The 18,864-nt window shown below is 38.8% G+C and overlaps 1 protein-coding gene across 3 annotated transcripts in view; it reads right to left on the minus strand.

Annotated features, from left to right (window-relative positions):
- Positions 1-13,592: 13,592 nt before the first annotated feature.
- Positions 13,593-18,864, minus strand: part of LOC148939681 (tuftelin-interacting protein 11-like) — a 52,862-nt gene continuing 47,590 nt past the window's right edge. For all 3 annotated transcript variants that reach the window (XM_089106779.1, XM_089106778.1, XM_089106780.1), the window contains exon 3: positions 13,593-15,756. In XM_089106779.1, the coding sequence (XP_088962905.1) occupies positions 13,746-15,756 (2,011 nt within the window). In that variant the 3' untranslated portion in view covers positions 13,593-13,745. The remainder of the gene's footprint in view (positions 15,757-18,864) is intronic.

An 18,864-nucleotide genomic window follows, 5' to 3' on the forward strand; every position in this document is an offset into this window, starting at 1 on the left:
AGTGTTTTGGTTTTAGTCGGCTGGTGCTAGCATCTTTTCAGAAGACCCTCACCAATACGAGAGAAAAGGCCGAGGGACAAACAAAACAAAAAAAAACGGAAGAAAAAATGAAAGGCGAAAAATATATACCAATAATATTAGGTTTCAACGCTTTCTGTAGATGTTTAATTAAAAAAGAAGAAAAAAAGAGAATTGTTACAGACATAACATTTTAGAGAAATCATACTTAAGGGAGATTAGAAACGATAAGTGCTAGTGATTGTGATAGCTTGACTGGGGTGGTTCAAAGTGAAAAAGCATCCGAAATGCAAAAGTAAAATACCAACCATGAACCGAATAACTGTTAGGACCGATCTAGATCAAGCATCATAGCTAAAACAATGAAAACAGACAACCCAGAAAGTCAACTAAATAATCTTCAGGCTCTGAAATAAGGCTCTTTTTCATTTGGAGTTTTACGGACATAGCGGTAATTTACTCAACAAATGAAGTGGAGGAAAACTGCTTTTTCAAAACACCATGATTTATTTGCTAATTTTTGGCGTTTTGTCCATAAAAAGCCACATGAAAAACAAGCTTAAGGTTGTTAAGTAGGGTTACCATCTCTAGTAATTTAGTAATGTTAAGCATAAGTGTATTTGATCCTCCCTGGCGATACTGCTCCCTCTATTGATTTGCACTCAATTTTTAACTGCTGTCTATTGAAAATTAAATAAAAAAGACAAGTTTTTTTTAACTGAAAGTAAGGAACAACATTACAACTTAAAAAGAAAAGATTTTATTATGTATACAAGGGGGGTTGCCCCCTCTCAATACCTCACTCTTTACGTTAAAGATCCAATGTTGTCCTAATTCTTTAAGAATGACTCCCGAATCTCAAAGGCTGTTTCACTAGAATAAATAGCTTTTTTAAAAGTACTAAAAAAAAAACTTTAGCGTAAAGAGGGAGGTATTGACGAAGGGGTGACCCCCCTCATATGCGTAACAATTTCTGTTCGTTTTAAATTTTAATGTTGCTCCTTACTTTCAGTTGAAAAAAATTGTTTTTTTTTTATTCAATTCCAGGTCGTTTTTTAAATAATGCTGGGAAATCCCCCCCCATGGAATGAACCTCCCACATAGCCCCCCCACCAGACAAATCCCCCTTGAAAACGTCCATATACTTCCCAATAACAAATACTATACGTAAACAATGGGCAAAGTTCATACCTTGCATCCCTTCCCCCGGGGACTGTGGTGGATTAAGTCATCCTCAAAGATATAATTATTACATTTTTCGACTTTGCTGAACAAAATGATTATTTCAAAATTTTGATCGAGTGACTTTGGGGAAAAAATGAGCGTGAGAGGGGAGCCCTCCAATATTTTTGGTCACTTGAAAGGGGCGCTAGAACTTTTGATTTCTGATTAAATGAGCCCTTTCCCGATATTCTACGATCACTGGTTCGAAATGATCACCCCTGAGAAAAAAAATTAACACGCATCCGTGAAATTTCTTCTGGCAAAAAAAAATGCAAAATTCCACATTTTTGTACATAGGAGCTTGAAACCTCTACAGTTGGGTTCTCTGGTAAGTTGAATCTGATGGAGAGATATTTATTAAGATTACTTGATTTTTTGGGGTGCTTCCTCCCGTTTTTAAAAATTGAGCAAGTTTTCTCAAGCTCGTAACTTTTGATGGGTACCATTAAATTTGATGAATTTTACATATTTTAAACAAGCATAAAAAATTAATTCTTTTGACGTACCTACTATTACAATAACTCTGTTCCTTAAAGTTTCGGTTACAATTGAGCCGCTTCGTTCCTTACTTACAGTTCATTACCACGAACTGTTTGATTCCTAGGCGTTACATGCACTTTTTAGGTTCAAAATTACAAAACGTCACAACTTAAGATACATTTAAAAGAAATGTAGCTTAAAATTTTACCTTCGGAGCAATTATAAGATATAAAATGAAATTATTATTTCTTTTTTTAAAGGAAACTACCAAAGAAGAGATTAGTCAAGTAGATTTACTTTTCACGTATTTCTTCTTCGGCTGAATGACTTTCGGCCTCTTTACCTACTGAATTTCGTCCTGATGCCAATGAATTTTCATTAAAATTTCGTATTGCTTATGTTCTCTTCTCAAATGCACAATCACCCAGTACATGATTGATTTCACCCGCCTTAGAACAATAATTCCCAATAGTGTACAGTCAAACGATACCAACAAAACTAATCCAGAGCTATTTCTTAGAGCTTATATTTCCTCTGCCAAGGATGCGAATGTGGTCCACTAGGTTCACTTGCGTAGCCCCCTAGTATCGCTAATTTTGTCATCTATCTGAAATTTGAACCATTTGTTTCAAATTAGAGATCATCAGTCTCAAATTCGAACCAACCGTAGCGTGAAATACTAGAAATACTCAAGAAAGAGCTGTTTTCATCAGCTTTCAGTGACTACAGGCATTTAACACAGTTCGATCTGAAGGTAATGTTACGTGATCACTTTCATCAAATTAAAAGACATTGTACGCAGTTGGTTTTTCAAATTTGATGCAGATGGTAAAGTAATTAATACCCACCGTAGATACACCCACACTGGACAGTGAGCAAGCAAGTTGGTCCAACATGGCAATACTGGGGGGGGGGGGGGGTACGATTTTAAAATGGCCGTCCTTTTAATATGATGATAATATATCTGATAACCTTTATTTAAAGATAAAATGGTTTTTAAAATAAATGTGGTGGCCAGGTCGGCCTGAAAATCAATAACGAGAAAATAAAATGCATGGCTACCACAGATTCACCCCTGAGCATCACTTGCGGAGACCAACTCATTGAGCACGTCGTCCATTTCAAATACTTGGGAAGCATAATAGAAAGCACCGGATCGACCACAAAAGAAGTGCTCACAAGAATCGGCCAAGCCAATGAGGCCTTCAATACATTACGGAAGGTATGGCGGTCCCAAAGCTTCTCTATACGGCTAAAGCTGAAAATCTTCAATAGCAATGTTATACCAGTGCTGCTTTACGCAGCCGAAACCTGGCACCTGAGCCAGGAACAAGAGAGAAGAATACTTGCGTTCGAAAAAACATGTCTCAGAAGAATTCTCAACATCCGTTGGCAGCAGAGAATAACAAACCAATCCATCCGTGGCCAGCCTCTTGTGATATATATCATAAAATTCCGCCGATGGAGATACCTGGCCACGTACTACGTATGGACAATCTCCGACTACGAAATGCAGCGCTCCATTGGCAGCCATCGGGTCCACGCTGCAGGGACAGACCCAGAAACACCCTACGTCGAACGTACCAGGCAGATCCCCGTAACCTGCACACATCAGTCCAACCTCAGTGGGAGGACATACTTGCAGCAGCAAACCTGCGGGAAAATTGGCGGCTCCTTCTTGATGCCCTGGGTGCCTCTGGAGGCACAGGCGGATCTAAGGTCTATGGTAAAATAAATGTTATTTTTTTAGGGTTTTTTTCCCCCTAAAAATATGAAACTACCCTGAAAGTATATGTTCACACTTGACAGGAGGCAAGCGCGGTGGTTGAAAATAGCAATGATAAGGGTGGGGGGGGGCTCCATTTTTGATTTTTTTTTTTTTTTACCTGATAATATTTAACCTGCTAACATTTATGTAATGATAAACTATCATTATAATGACATTTTTTTACACATAAAAGTATGGAAAACAATTATTTCTCTAGTTTACCCCGCCAACCCTCTAAATCCATATTCATGCATAAATCCTGTAATTTACGAGGAATTTTCCACGGCAAACTCGCTTTCATTCAGTGAACACCTAGCTTAAAACGGATATTTTATAGTCTCTGAACAATAAAGAACTGGTTTGTTCAACTAAACGGATTAAGACACAGTTGAAATTTATTGTGCCATTGACTTTTCTTGAGTAAACCTACTGCAAGCTAATTGATCTGTGTTCACCTTTGGTGCCAAACTATTTGGTATTGAAATAGACTGATATTAGTGGATTTTATAGATTATTTTGGATATATATTGTTGAATCTATGGAGCATTTTTCCAACTAAATTTTTCCTTAAGGTTCTTTACTTAGATAAAGATAAGTTGCTTTTACTTTTGTCCTCTCCTTAATAGGAAATGCCTGCATTTATAGAGTTTGATATCGCGTTAGCTAACTTCAAAAATTATCCTCATTGGCCAGTAAAGATACTAAAAGTGTCCAAGGATAGCAAAGGAAAGCCATCATATTTGGTATTTTGCTATGGGACACATGACGAATACAGACTTGTTGAAGCCAACTTGGCAGAATATAATCCAAGCGTTAGCCGAACTTCAACAAAACAGACTGCAGATGTAAAGGCTGCATTTGAGGAATTGAAAAATTCACCCGATATTTATAAATCCCTTTCAAAGACATTTAATGCATTAACAGTTAAGGAATCTAATACAGGAGAATGTGCTTCGTTGATGGATAAAATCACTTCTACGGACCTTGATCTGGAAAAAACTAAGCGAGAGTTACTGCAAAATATAATTAAGAAGGTTAATGAAAGGTTTTCGGATGCTAATTCCTTCCGCCAGTCATCCCACGACATTATTTGTCAAATATATGATGCGATTACTCTTGATTATCAACCCAAATTTGAAAAAATTGAACAATCGCTGAAAACTCTTCGCAACCAAATTATAAATCAAGAAGAGAAAATTGAGATGAAACTAGATTCATTTGAACAAGAAGTGATGCTTGATTCGCTAATTTTACATGGTGTTAAGCAACAGTCCGGATCTGACCTCCACTCAACAATCCTGCAAGTTTTCATAACCAAAATGAACCTGACTGAAATTAATGTTGCCCAAATTAGGAATATCTACAGATTCAAAATATCACCTGCTTTAACCGATGCCTCCCTAAATGACAAAGTCCATCCTGTTTTAGTTAAATTTGTGAATAGTGATATAGCGAAGAAAGTCTTCAAAGCAAAAGCTAGGTTAGCTTCAAGTGAAATTTTCCTATCGGAAGCATTAACAAAGAGGCGACGTGAGATCCTATATACCGCTAAGGACAGATTTGGTCATAGAAATGTTTGGACTGATCGTGGGCAAATTTTGGCAAGGCATAACGGTGAAAGTGTCACTAAAAAAAAAATTCATACTCTAGCCGACGGTGCTTAAGATTTTTTTTTTTTTTTTTTTTTTTTTTTTTTTTTTTTTTTTTTTTTTTTTTTTTTAGATATGTTTATTATCTTGCCATTCATATATTCAGCGTATTTTATTTATCTTTTGCTTATTTTTTTTCTCTGTGCGTATCTGTCTAATGATTTACTTTCGTTCCAATTAACTTCAATGAAATTTATGGATTTCAATAATTATTCTTTTTTGTTACATGCCTGTTCTCACAAGTCATTGCGTCAGTTTGGGAGTTTAATCCTTTGTTATCTTGAAAATAATTTTACTTGTATTGGTCTCATGGTACATTAATGCAGTGGAGCTTTTGCGTTATTTATTTTTTATTTCAGGAACTGAGTAGTATGATTAATGATTTAAGAAAGTTACTAAATTTATCTGAAATTATTATTATTAATTTGTTCAATAATATAAAATGTTTATGTATCTTACTTATTGGTATGATTATTGTGATTTTATTTATTTATTTATTTCGTTAACCTTTGCTCGGGGGAGTTTTGTCGCAGAGCTGATCTACCGTCCGCAGTATGTAAAATTATTAATTCTTTTGGTGACCAGGGTGATGTCAACTCGTTATGTGACCGGTTCGTTGAGTTACAAAACAAAACTATAGATACAGAAAGTAAAATTAATAATTAAGTTGTAAGGAGACATAGTAATTATAATGACAATAAGTCAGTTATTGAAAGTAATTATGTTTCGCAATTAAGTGGTTCTGCCTCTTCTAAACAAGATGGTATTTTCTCTGTGCTTCACCTAAACATTCAGGGACTTTGTTCCTCTTTTGATGAGCTGAAATGGATCGTCAGTGGGGGAACTCCGGATGTTATTGGTTTATGTGAAACTTTCCTGGATTCAAAAAAAGGATATGCTTTTAGATATCCAAAGATTTAGGATGGAGAGGATGAACTGAAAACAGATGGCGAAAGGTGGCCTTGCCCTGTATATTGCCGATCATCTTGTATATAATTTCCTAAGTGATTTAATTAGAAATGAGGAAGGACTCTTTGAATCCCTTTTTATTGAGATTAAGTCAGGGTGTAAGGATTTAGTTGTCGGTTTGGTTTACAGATCCCCTAGTGGATCTATTCCTTCGTTTATGAAAATTCTGGAAGAGGTTTTGGACTTAGTCCAATAGCATCCTTGCGAGCTAATCCTTATGGGGGATTTCAACCTTAACCTGCTGGATCAAAATTCTGCTTCGGCTGCAGATTTTTGTCAATGATGCTTTCCGCGGGAACTCTACCCTCAGTTTGTATACCAATCCCAGCTACTGAGATGCATGCATTACTTATTGATAATGTTTTTTCGTCACTAGATGTCTTAGGTAATTCGATGATGGTTAGTGATATTTCTGATCATTTTACTGCTATTTCACGATATAGGACTGCTAATCGATCGCAGTGTAAAGCTTCGCCATCTAATCTCCCATTTTTTTGTTTTGGTGTCAGTGAGATCAGCCTACTTAAATCTCGTTTGACTGATCAGCCTTGGGATAGTTTGGATTCTGAATCTGATTTTAACCGCTCTTTTGATTTCTTTTATGATTCAGTAAAAGATGGTATCCTAGAAGTTTGCCACCAGAATCCAAAGCCTCATACCTCGAAAAGGAGAGTACTGCTGAATCCGCGGATGACTCCAGGTCTCCATAAAAGCTGGAAAAGGAAAAATTATCTGTGGAAACTATACAAGGCTTCGTCATCTGCTTCTCATCATCAGCGGTTCAAGACTTATAGGAATATATTTAATTCTCTGTGTCGGAAGGTCAAGTCTCAGTATTATCACAGGAAATTTTCTGAATGTGAAAAGGATGTTGGGAAGACATGGAAAATTATTAATTCTGTACTTAAACCTACTCCCCCTCCGCCTTCAGTTCCAACAACGCTGATAGTTGACGGTAAAATTGTCCAAGGAGAGGAAAATGTTCAGCTAGAGCTTACGTCTTATTTTGCTAATATAGGAAAAATGACTGCTTCATCTGTGAGCTCTAGAACTCCTCGTTACGATTTCAGAGCCTATCTTGGACCCCCATGTTTAAAGTCAATGGTCTTGAACCCTGTTTCTGAGTTCGAGGTAGCTCGGATCGTAAATGCACTTAAAGGTTCATCGTCTTCAGGGCCAGACAGAATTCCTACAAGGGTTATCCGTGCCGTTCTTCCTGCTATTCTGTCACCATTGAATAAGCTTGTCAATCTGTCTTTCGTGAATGGAATTTTCCCTGAATCACTCAAGCGAGCTAAGGTTATAGTACTGTATAAAGGTGGGTTCCGGAGTGATCCTGCTAATTATAGGCCTATTTCTCTTCTATCTGTTTTCAGCAAAATTTTTGAGAAGGCTATGCTATCCAGGCTTCTTAGTTTTTGGATGTCAAAAAAATTTTCCATGATTTACAGTTCGGATTCCGAGTGAATCACTCTACAGAGTATGCTTGCGCATCTCTCTTGAATTTCATTCCTTCGGCAATAGATTTTAGTCTTGTGCCGGCAGCTTTATTTTTGGATGTTCGTAAAGCTTTTGATTCTTTGACTCATCAGATTCTTCTTTGGAAATTATCGCATATTAGTATAAGATCAAATGTTTTCTCTTGGTTTGAATCATATCTTTCTGGTAGACTTATTTCAATTGATCCGCTTTTCCAGAGCCCTTCTGAAGTAGAATATGGTGTCCCCCAGGGATTTGTTCTTGGCCCTGTTTTATTTCTGATTTATGTCAATGATCTGGTTTCAGCAGTCAAGAACACCAGTCCTCTAGTATGCTGCAATCTTTGTCATCCGGATGTTCCTTTGTTTCCCAATGCTACTTCTAATGAAGATTGCCTCGTTGCTTTTGCTGACGACAGCACTTTTAGGACTTTAGGGAGGACGGAATGTGATGTCAGATCTAATCTGGTGGCAATATTTGAGAGAGTAGTTTCATGGTTTGAGGCGAATTGCTTGGCCTTGAATGTTACCAAGTCACATTTTCTTATTTTGTCTCGAATTGGTGTAGCTTTCCCTCAACTGACACAGCTTCAGGTGTCACAAGGCCCCTTGTGTAGACCAAAGAATCGGTTGGTCCGGTATCTTGGTATCCTGCTTGATGAGAACCTTTCGATTAGACACAATATAGCCATGATTAGGGTTAAGGTACCACGGAGTTTGGGTGTCATTCGAAAACTCAAACACACCTATACTTGATCTATTCTGAAGCTTCTTTTTTTCTGCCTTTTCAAGTCATATGTCTCTTATTGACCCATAGTATGGATGTCTACTTTTCCTTCTACACTGCGGTCGCTTTATGTCATGTATGATAAAACACGGCGTCAGGTTATTGACACCCACTGTTATTCACCAACACCGCTTCTAAATATACAGTCTATCTACATTCTTTATTGTGCTTCTTTTGTTTATCATCAGCTTCATGGTAATGTTCGAAAATCCCTTCAAAAAATTCATCAGTTTATTTATGACTCAGCTCCATATAACCTTCGTTCGTCACATAAAATATGCATTCCTCCTACTCCCACTGTGCGGTCAGATTTCAATCCGCTCATCGCTTGTCATCAGGTTTGGAACTCCCTGCCTTCTTCAGTAAAGAAATGCCACTCGTTTGGCACTTTCAAGAGGATTCTTAAGGACCATTTAGTTAAGAATCAAACTGAATAATTTTTTTTTTTTTTTTTTTTTTTTTTTTTTTTTTTTTTGTGGAGTTGATGTCCCTTGAATGTTTAGTTTTGTTTTATGGTGGTCTTCTCTGCGCTATTACTCCCTGACCTCAGGTATGACTATCAATATTTATTGCTGAAACTTGTATAGTTCACTAAGGAGTAGCATTCATGAAGACGGTTTAAATTTTATTGCTTTCGCACCATTTTATTACAGTCCAATAATTAAAAGCCTTATGACTGAATTAACCCATAAACGTCAATTTTGCTACCTAGCCTAAGAAATAAGCAGAGCTGATTGAATTGGAATTTATATAGTTTTAAATACAAGCTAAAAGGGCTGTACATGGCTTAAGTTTTGATTTTTTAATATTTTGGATAAGAGTTATGAATAATATCGTAACAGCTATTATGATGTTTGTTCTACCTGACAATACACATAATTTGTTTCGACGATAGGGATTCGCTTATAGTAATAATAATATAATTTTTTTTTTTTTTTTGAGTCTATTTAATATAATTAATAAATTTAGGTTATTTATTCTAATTTTTTCTATAGTTTCCATTTTATCTATATTTTCTTTTCTTCTCCTTCATATGTGAGTAAGTGATCATTTTAAATTTTCTTTTGTTTTTTATCTCTGAGTATGTAATTCATATGTCGTCCCTCTTTGTACAGGCCAATGAGCCTTTGAGGGATTAATAACATGTAATATTATATGTGTATTTAATGAAGAATAAATCTTATCTTATCTTATCTTATCATGTAAAGTTAGTACAAATTCAGTTGAATAATCTTAGTTCCTCTTCTCTTAGACTGGCAACACTGTCAGAGACTCATGTTCTCCTATGCACTTTGGATGTGAAGGAAGACTTGTTTTGTAAGGAAGAAAGAAAGATTAGGTATAAACCTTCTCTATGCCAGTTCTATACATCCTACTCATAGTAATTGAACGGGAAGTGTTTTGCACTAAATTATCTGCGTCTTAATTAAAATGAGGCGATTTCTTATTTTTCCTGAAGAATCCTCCAAAGAACTCAAAATGATTTAGTATAGTAGTCTGTAACTGTAAAATGAAAAAAAAAATAATAATAAACTGTTTTCAAGGGTAAATTCAACAAGTTCTATGAAGATTATTTGGGCCAAGCTTGTTAGCTTCTCCTCTACCACAAGACTTGACTCACTAAACTTAACGGTCTTGCTCATCAGTATCACCAACGTAGATGGAACTAGTTGACAGCGTTGCCAGTCTTCTCCAGGTGGTCCTGTCTTGGTCTAGTTATAGGACCTCATTTGGGTTGATATTACGGCTAATTGGGTTACGACATCAGCCCACATGGTACAAAGTCTTTCTCTAGGACGTCACCAGCCATTTTTCGAGGAGTTGACAACAATGATCCCTGACAACAATGATCCTACCAATGATTTCGGGTCTGATTGTCCTCCAGTATTATCGCCGCAGGTTCTCTCTTGTAAACACCAACTTCCCAACTTCCTTCTGAGCAATGTCCGCTCACTAACGAATAAAGTAGATGAGTTAGATGTCATTCTACGTCAGAATAATATCCATATCGCCGCAATTACCGAAACATGGCAGCTCGACGAAACAAGTAGAAGGATGGCTGGTTACAAGGTTTTCTTGAACACTAGAACAGACAGGATTGGCGGAGGTGTTGCCCTGTATGTACGCGATGATATCCCCTGCAAATATTTAGATAACTTCAATGACCCTGACCATGAAGCGATCTGGGCATTATGCAAGCCAAAACATTTACCACGAGATGTCTCTTGCATCATTATTGCAAGTATCTACTATCCTGAAAGCGCCAAGAACAGACGGCTGTTGGTATCCTACCTTCAGTCTACGTTAGACACATTACGTCAGCGGTATAGCCGCCCGGGCTTCATATTAGCTGGTGACTTCAACCAAACAAAGAAACAATGGCTTGCTAATACGCTGGGTATGTCACAAGTGGTCAAGATACCCACCCATGTGACCGGGAGTACCCTTGACCTTATTCTTACAAACCTTGCTCCATATTACAAAGACGTGTCTTCGAACGGGCCATTGGGCAAATCGGACCATCACACTCTGCTGATGAAGGCAAAAAGTGAAATCAGGAAGCTTAAGAAAGTAAAAGTACTCCGGAGACCTATCACAAAGTCTGCTATTAATACGTACGGAATGTGGGTCGGTACTCACTGCTTCAGCGAAGTATACAACGAAAGCGATGTCAACAGGAAAGCAGAAATATTTCAGTCCCTACTCTATGAGAAATACTTAGAAGTTTTCCCGGAAAAGCAATTTGTCGTGAGCGAATCTGACAAGCCCTGGATCACTCCAAAAATAAAACAGCTGAGTCGCAAAAAAACCTCTGTAAGGCAGTCAAGTGGTGACGCAACGTCGTTACGATTATTAAGAAAAAAATCGTTAGCCTTTGTCGCGAGGCAAGAAAGTCCTTCGGAAAATCCCTTTTGGACCCTGAAATAAAAAAGGATCCCCGTAAATGGCACCGTCTAGTCAGGCAGATTGCTGGAAAATCAATATCATCCAGTATCCGTATTCTGAACGATGATGGGTCACTCGTGAGTGCAAATGACGTCAACAATTACTTTACTGACATTTGTACATCCTTTCCTGCCCCAACTAACACTGAAATAGAGAATCTACTGTCAATATGCCCTGACGAAGGTGAAATCGAAATAGTTGAGTATCAAGTTTTCAATGAGCTGAACAAGTTGTGTCCATCCAGTAGCTCTTTTCCTGAAGAGCTACCTATAAGATTAATACGAGAGTTCTCTCTTATCCTCGCCAAGCCACTTGGACACATCATCAGCGAATGTTTCGCCCAGTCAACTTTCCCGTCGTGCTGGAAACGCGCATTTGTGCGTGTTATATCGAAAACTAAAACACCCAAATCTTGCAACGAGTTACGACCGATATCAATCACATCTACCTTTGCAAAAGTCACCGAGTCATTCATCCTGCGTGAATTGCTCAAACACACGCGGGAAAACATAGACCGTTACCAGTATGGCGGCCTCAAAGGTTGCAATACCTCGATATACCTCGTGCGCCTAGTTGACATTATCTTTAAGTGGCTTGACAAGGGCAGTACCTTCATCGACCTAGCTCTCGCCGATTTCAGGAAGGCATTTGACCTGATTTGTCATCTTACGGCAGCAAAAAATATGCGAGCAATGGGCGCAGAGAAGCGGTCTCTTGCATTAGTGATGAGCTTCCTTCAGGACAGAACGCAGTGTGTATTTCCATTGTTTGAAGGTGAGTTGATCTCATACTGGTCTAAACTTACCTGTGGAGCCCCTCAGGGTACAAGACTTGCTGGTTTCATATTTATCTCCCTCATCAACTTCCTCCTTCAGAATTTCGAAGAGCAACTCAAATTCGTCGACGATTTATCATTTGTCCTCAAATACCTCGTGAGAGAAGGTGTAATCGAACGTCAGTTCAGCGAGACCCTTCTGGCATCCTTCTCTGAGGACTGTGAACGTTACAAGTTGACACTGAATGCAGATAAATCAATGATTCTCAGGTTTTGCCCCTTAAAACGTGATCTGGAATTCCCGCAAGTCCCTTTCCCTATTGTTCCATCTGCAAAAATCCTCGGAGTCACATTATCGATGGACTGCACATTCACCGAACACGTGGAGAAGGTTATTAAGGCTGGCAATGCATCACTTCAGACCCTCGTCCTGATGCGCAGGTTTGGCTGCGACACTCAAAGCCTAAAAAATGCCTATATTACGTATGTGAGACCTCTACTCGAATATGCCGTCGCTGTCTGGGGACCTTTTGTCCAGAGCATCCACTACCTTTGCGATGACCTTGAATCTTTGCAGAAACGAGCTGTTAACATAATCGTTGGTAACAGAAGTGACGACTACAACAAACTCTTGCAAGAACTGAACCTTGAATCTCTCAGCGACAGACGATTATCACTGATCATGTCCCTCGGCAAGTCACTGCTATCTTCGGCCCATCACAAACTGATCCTCCCACCTGATGCTCCTGTTAACCAAAGAACCAGATCCCAGTCCAAGCTACAACCCCTTGTCTGCAGGACCAACCGCTACAAACACACGTTTGTCCCCTTTTTCGTTGAAGCATACAACAAGACTTAGTGTTATTTGAATTCACGTGTTAGTGTTTTTATAGTGTTCTTTGTATTTTTTTTTTTCTTCTCATATTGTTGTAAAGACGACATAAATTAGCCATGGCTACGCTGTTCGATCTTAATAAACCTATGTCTATGTCTATTTCCGTCGGCACATGATACATCTATTTCAGGGAGCTTGCGCGATATAGAGCGGGCTGTCTGGTTGAACATGTACGTTTATGCCAGTGTACATACGCTTTTATTTTGAAATTTTTATATGTCTCAAGTTGCATGGTCCCATATTCTTAAATATATACTCTTGAGTCCTTATTATCAAAGAGTCAGCAAAACTCAAATTAAATCAAAACAAAACTATGTTTTAAAAAGGAAGCATTTTACAGCTTAGGCTGTTTTTTCTGAGCATAATTACTGTTCTTTTTTGTGTGTCTCCCTCTTTGTTTACTTTTAGACCTCCCCCAACAGAAAAGATCATTAGAATACAAAATGCACAGCACTGAAAGCGTTCTGATTTGGGTAATTCAATCCACCAATCTCCTCTTAAAAGCATCATAAAATGTAACAAAGAATACATTTTATCTATACTAAACAGCATTATGTTTAATCACAAGTATTTAAAATTTTGAATATTAAAAAGAAACTAAAAACAAAAATCTACTAAGTCAGAGTTGCATATGCTTCGAAGTTAAAAAAAGGCGAATATGTCCGGTGGTAGATTAAAATGGCTACATTTTATTCTCTAATATTTAATATACAGGAATCAAGATAGCGAAAAGAACATCTGCCATTTTTGGAAATTCTAAGAGCCAACCGTTTCCAGAAGAGATTGTATGGATACTGGAATCCAACGTGTTCCATAATCTTTTGCAAAAATCACATTTTTATCAAAATATATAAATCCACTGCCACATTTATACACTTGTTTTCCTTCTTGCCACCTATCAACAGGCATTATTAGAATACCCCTTTCTTCACATCGTCTAATCACCAAATCTTTAAAACCCGAGGGCATGGACATCTCCACCCGAATTTGTGGCTGGTTAACACGAGGTGGTGGAGTTGGTAACAACGCAGGCCGAGTAGGGAAAGGTATAAAAGGTTGTGGCACCCTCGGCGGCGCTTCACTTGCCATTTGCACTGCACGGTTCATTATATCAAGTGCTTTTGTGAGTTGTTCTTTAACACTAGGATGCTTGGCAATATTTTCAGGAAAAAGGGCCTTCCACCCTTTATACCAATTTGTAACTTCTTCATAATTGGGGTTATGGTTTAGCCATGTGGCAAGGACCTGTAGCCATTTAGGGAAAAAGAATTTTTCAAGCATGGTCGTCACCTGTACAACGGGTAAAAGATCTTCCCAAGCCATTACCCAATTCCATTGATCTAAGACTTGAGACTGAGGATTAATTGTCATTGCATTTAGCTCTTTTGCTAGCTTAGGTACGATATGTTTAATCAAAAATGCGTCCATATGCGCTTTAGGAAAAACTGTTAACCAAGGTTCTAGAACAAGTCGCGCTGATTTATCAGAAGGATGCCAGTTAATCAGTGCAAATCCAAGCTTCTGTCTAATTGTTGGATAGACAATATCCAAATTCTGTCCTAACAAAGGAATCCATGGATGAACCCATGAATGGATAGGTATTGTATCCGTGAGCGGGTTCCATGTGTCTACCTCTGACTGTATTTTCGGCAAAATAAAATGATGCAAAATATTATGAAAAATAGTGGGTGGTAAAAGTGGCAGCCACACTTCAATCAAATCAATCATTGGGTCGCAGATGCGACAATTCCAACTGCTAACCGCTATTCGAAACAATGGCATCCAGGCGTTCCATATTAATCCATAATATGGACTAATTTGCGTTAGCCTTGTTTGGTTCTCAAGAATATCTTTAAACTGCTGAAACAAAGTGATATGCTCCTTAGGACTTGAAAGAGGTTGCCAAAGACTTAACCTCTCTCGCATTAAGGGAACGAGGTAAGAATTGGCTAGATTACCCATTTCATATAGATGATACTCTTCAAAATATTCACTCTGAAGTTGAGTTAGGACTGAAGCTAAGTATGAAAGAGTTAGGGGGTTGGATGTGTCACTAAACCGTTTTTCTAAATCTTCCAAAATTCCGAGGAGTCGAGTTGAGGATTTTAGTTGATTTTCCTCTCGCTCAACTAGGATCTTGAGTGTATTTTCTTCTTGTTCTAAACCAACAATTCTATCATGAGCATGATTCAGCTCTCTTGCATTCCGAATGATTTCATGTTCACACATATCAACAAATAAAGTTACATTATGACGAAGTTCAGGTATATCATAATGAGCAAACTCACGTGTCAAATCAGCAACCGCGGCCTGAGAAGAAATAGCATGATATCCGCTCAAAACTCTTTGTTCTGGTCCTGTCATATCAATTACTTTCACCTTATTATCAACTTGAGTTCTAACAACTCGTCGACCTCCTTTACTCTCTTCTTCTATAACCTCCTCAATGGTTTTATACACGTAATTTGCTTTATTCTTCTTCTTCCCTTCTGAGCGCCATTGATGTGGTTTCAATTCATTTTCCTCTTCAGGTACGGGCTCTGGAGCGATAGGAACCTCCGTGCCGTAGGCTCCAATAGCCCCTCTACCTTTCCGAAGAACAGCCTCAATAGGTTTTGATATTCCCTGCAGTTCTCTTCCCAAACCTTTACCGGGTTGATAACCCATTTGGAGAAGTAGTTTAGCTCCAATGCCCTTTGTGTGAGCCTCCCAGTTTCCCATTTCGCCCTTTGATTTGCCAGTGCGTCGAGCTGCTGTACGCTTACGTCTAAAAAAGAATCAACTTAAAAACATCTTTAAAAAGTCTATGTGATTTTAAGATTAATGAATTTGATAATTCTTGCACTAAAAATGCAATTAAGCTGGTCTTTGACGCGACTGAAATGCGTGCACTTTACTTTCATCTGAAATTAGCACCTACCATACGAAAACAAAATTTTTCATAATTTTGCAGGTTTTTTTTCTATTTTAGTATCAAGTTCTGAGTCTTCTTTTTTATTTTCTTGTTTATCCCAGTATTTATCGATATTGCTATTGATTTTACAAAAAGACTTTAAGATATCAACCAATAATAACTCGCAAAATGTCAGCTGAGAGTCGTTTCATTTTACAATTTAGCATCAAGTGGACCAAAACCCCTCTGGCACAAAAAATACCCAAACAAGACCTGAATTATAGCACCGAACAGGTAGCTTTACAACCCTCAGTAAGAGCTTTAATATGATTTCAATGTTATTTTTTTTACAAGCACATCCACTACCCTCCCTAGGAGGGTTATCTCTACTTAAACCTCCGAGTATCTCTACTCAAGCAAAAGCAAAACAGAAACCAGTGATAGGATTACCTACAAGAGGAGACACCCTGCATTGAGTGCTGGAAAAACAGCTGCACCCCTTGAAACACCCCTTGAAAAAAAAACAGACCATTTAGAATGGTCTTCCAAGGGGTGTTACTCCTGAAAGCCCATCCGTTGATTCCTTTGCAAGCATGTTCAAGAGAGACAACAATAAGGAGAAAGCCTAGGGAAATAGTTGACTAGTGACCTTTCAGGCCCATCATTTTTAGTAGCTTAGCACCTGAAATTTTTGTATCATAAATATTATTTTCTATTTAACTCCTGGGATATTTATATGATCCTGGCAGCAGAGGAGGAAATTTTACCCACCATCAGTAATTTGTCGACAAATTTGGCGATTCTTCCCTACTTTGGTGAGGAAAACAATTTGGCAATGATCACGGTTGCAGCAGTAGCTGCAACCTATCAGAAGATAGAAGTAGAAACACCAGTCTCCGGATGCATAGACTGGCATGTCTAAGCACTGAGCTGGCATGTCTAAGCACAGAAAACCGGTCTATCAACTTTCCAGCACTGGCATGTCTAAGCACAGAAAACCGGTCTATCAACTTTCCAAACCATAATACAAAATCAGACATAATTCAAGGGAATGAATGTAACTAAGAAAGCAGACCCTGAACATCCAACAAGCACGACTAAGGACACTTGCCATGAAAAGTGTATTTAGGACAGCGTTTTTGCTAACAAATTAAAGAAATTTGCTACAGAAAACCGACTATCGTTGGGAGGTCAACTCCCGACCTCCGTTGGTTCTCTTGTCCATATCAAATATACCAGAGAGTCGCCGCGGTTTATTAGGCAGAGCTCAGTGGTGTCAATTCACGAAAATGCAGGAAGGGGAGCGAATAAGTAGTTTTCAAAATCTAGAGGAAGCCAAATAATCTTAGGGGAATGAGCAATGGCCCCCCACCCAAATTGAGACCCTTAGCAGAGCTCCTGGAAGATATGGTGTTCCAGGATAAATGAAACTTGTCCCTGGGTGCAGCATCTGTTGTGGTGCCATTTTGATATATCACATTAAAAATAGGCCCACTTTAGTTGTTAAACTGGATGCTGAAAACCTTACCTACATCTCTGGGCAATGAGTGGTAATTAAGGACTAACCTTAGTCAATACTAACAAAATTCTAATAAAGTTTGTGTACGCATTATGCTAATTTCTAATAAGTGCAACTGATTGCGTTTAGATTTACTCTTCAAAAGTTATTAGCATAGGAAATACGCTTAGTTTTAGGAAAAGGTGAACACCCCTGAAAGGGGCGCAATGCTGATGAAAAACAAATTATCAAAGTTGACATGTGCTGATAATCCTACAACAGTGGTCTTACATCTTTGTATGTAAACATTCATTATCCCCAGTTAGCCGGAGGCGGTGGGTTATAAAATTTCCTTGATTTGTCATAGATTGCTGTGCATATGCTCAGTCACATTTGCCGAATGCCTAGGGCATTCCCCCTCATTATTCGAAAAATGACGAGATATCAAATAACCCGGCAAGTCTTTTTTTTCAACTGAAAGTAAGGAACAACTTTAAAACTTAAAACGAACACAAATTATTTCGTATATGAGGGGATTGTCCCCTCCTGAATCCCTCATCTGTTACGCTAAAGTTTGACTTTTTCTCCTAATTCTTTAAGAACGACTCCTGAAACACAAGGACCTTTTATCTGAAGTAAGCAGCTTTTTTAAAGTACTAAAAAACTTCAACATAACAAGCGAGGGATTGAAGAGAGGGTAGCCCCTTACCTTACCTTAAAGCTCTTGCTCGGCAGCGTCGCCAGCGTAGAGGGAACCAGTCGTCAGCGCCGTCAGTCTTCTACAGAGTGGTCGGTTCAGGGCGAGGGTTGTCGCTTCAGCCGGGTTGATGTTTCTGGAAGCGAGCCGATCACGGATGACGTCCGCCCATCTGGTGCGTGGTCTTCCCCTAGGACGCCTCCAGCCGTTTGCAGCTGGGTCGAAATCGAAGATGTGCCGGGCGGGTGTTTGGGCAGGCAGACGGAGCAGATGACCATACCAACGCAGCGAGCGAGACTCAAGCTGCTCAGACAGGGATGGGAGTTTGAAGGACCTGAGGATTTCCGAATTTCGTACCCTGTCGGACCATTGGGAGCGTTCGATTTTTCGGAGGTATTTCGTCTGGATGACGTCTACCTTCAGCGTTTGTGTCTGAGTCAGCGACCAAGTCTCGGCAGAATAGAGCATAACGCTGGCAACCGAAGCAGAATATATTCGTGCTTTGGTGAGGCGGCTGATTTGGGGTTTATGGAAGACTGTCTTTAGAAGGCGACCGAAGAAAGAGTTTGCCTTTGCAACTCTTGCTGATATTTCGGTATCTAGGCTTCCATTTTAGTAGACAACTGAACCAAGGTAGGTAAACTGCTTCACTATCTCAACAGTTTGGCCACAAATTTCCACAGATGACAGGGGGTTGGACGGCGTTTTTTCAACGGGTATTATCTTGGTATTCAACCAACTTATTTTCAGACCGAGTTTTTCAGCTGCAGAGGCCAGTGTTTCCAGT

This window comes from Artemia sp. Qi Xiang Cuo, chromosome 21, assembly GCF_049724085.1.
Source record: "Artemia sp. Qi Xiang Cuo chromosome 21, ASM4972408v1, whole genome shotgun sequence".
NCBI classification, from domain to species: Eukaryota; Metazoa; Arthropoda; class Branchiopoda; order Anostraca; family Artemiidae; genus Artemia; species Artemia sp. Qi Xiang Cuo.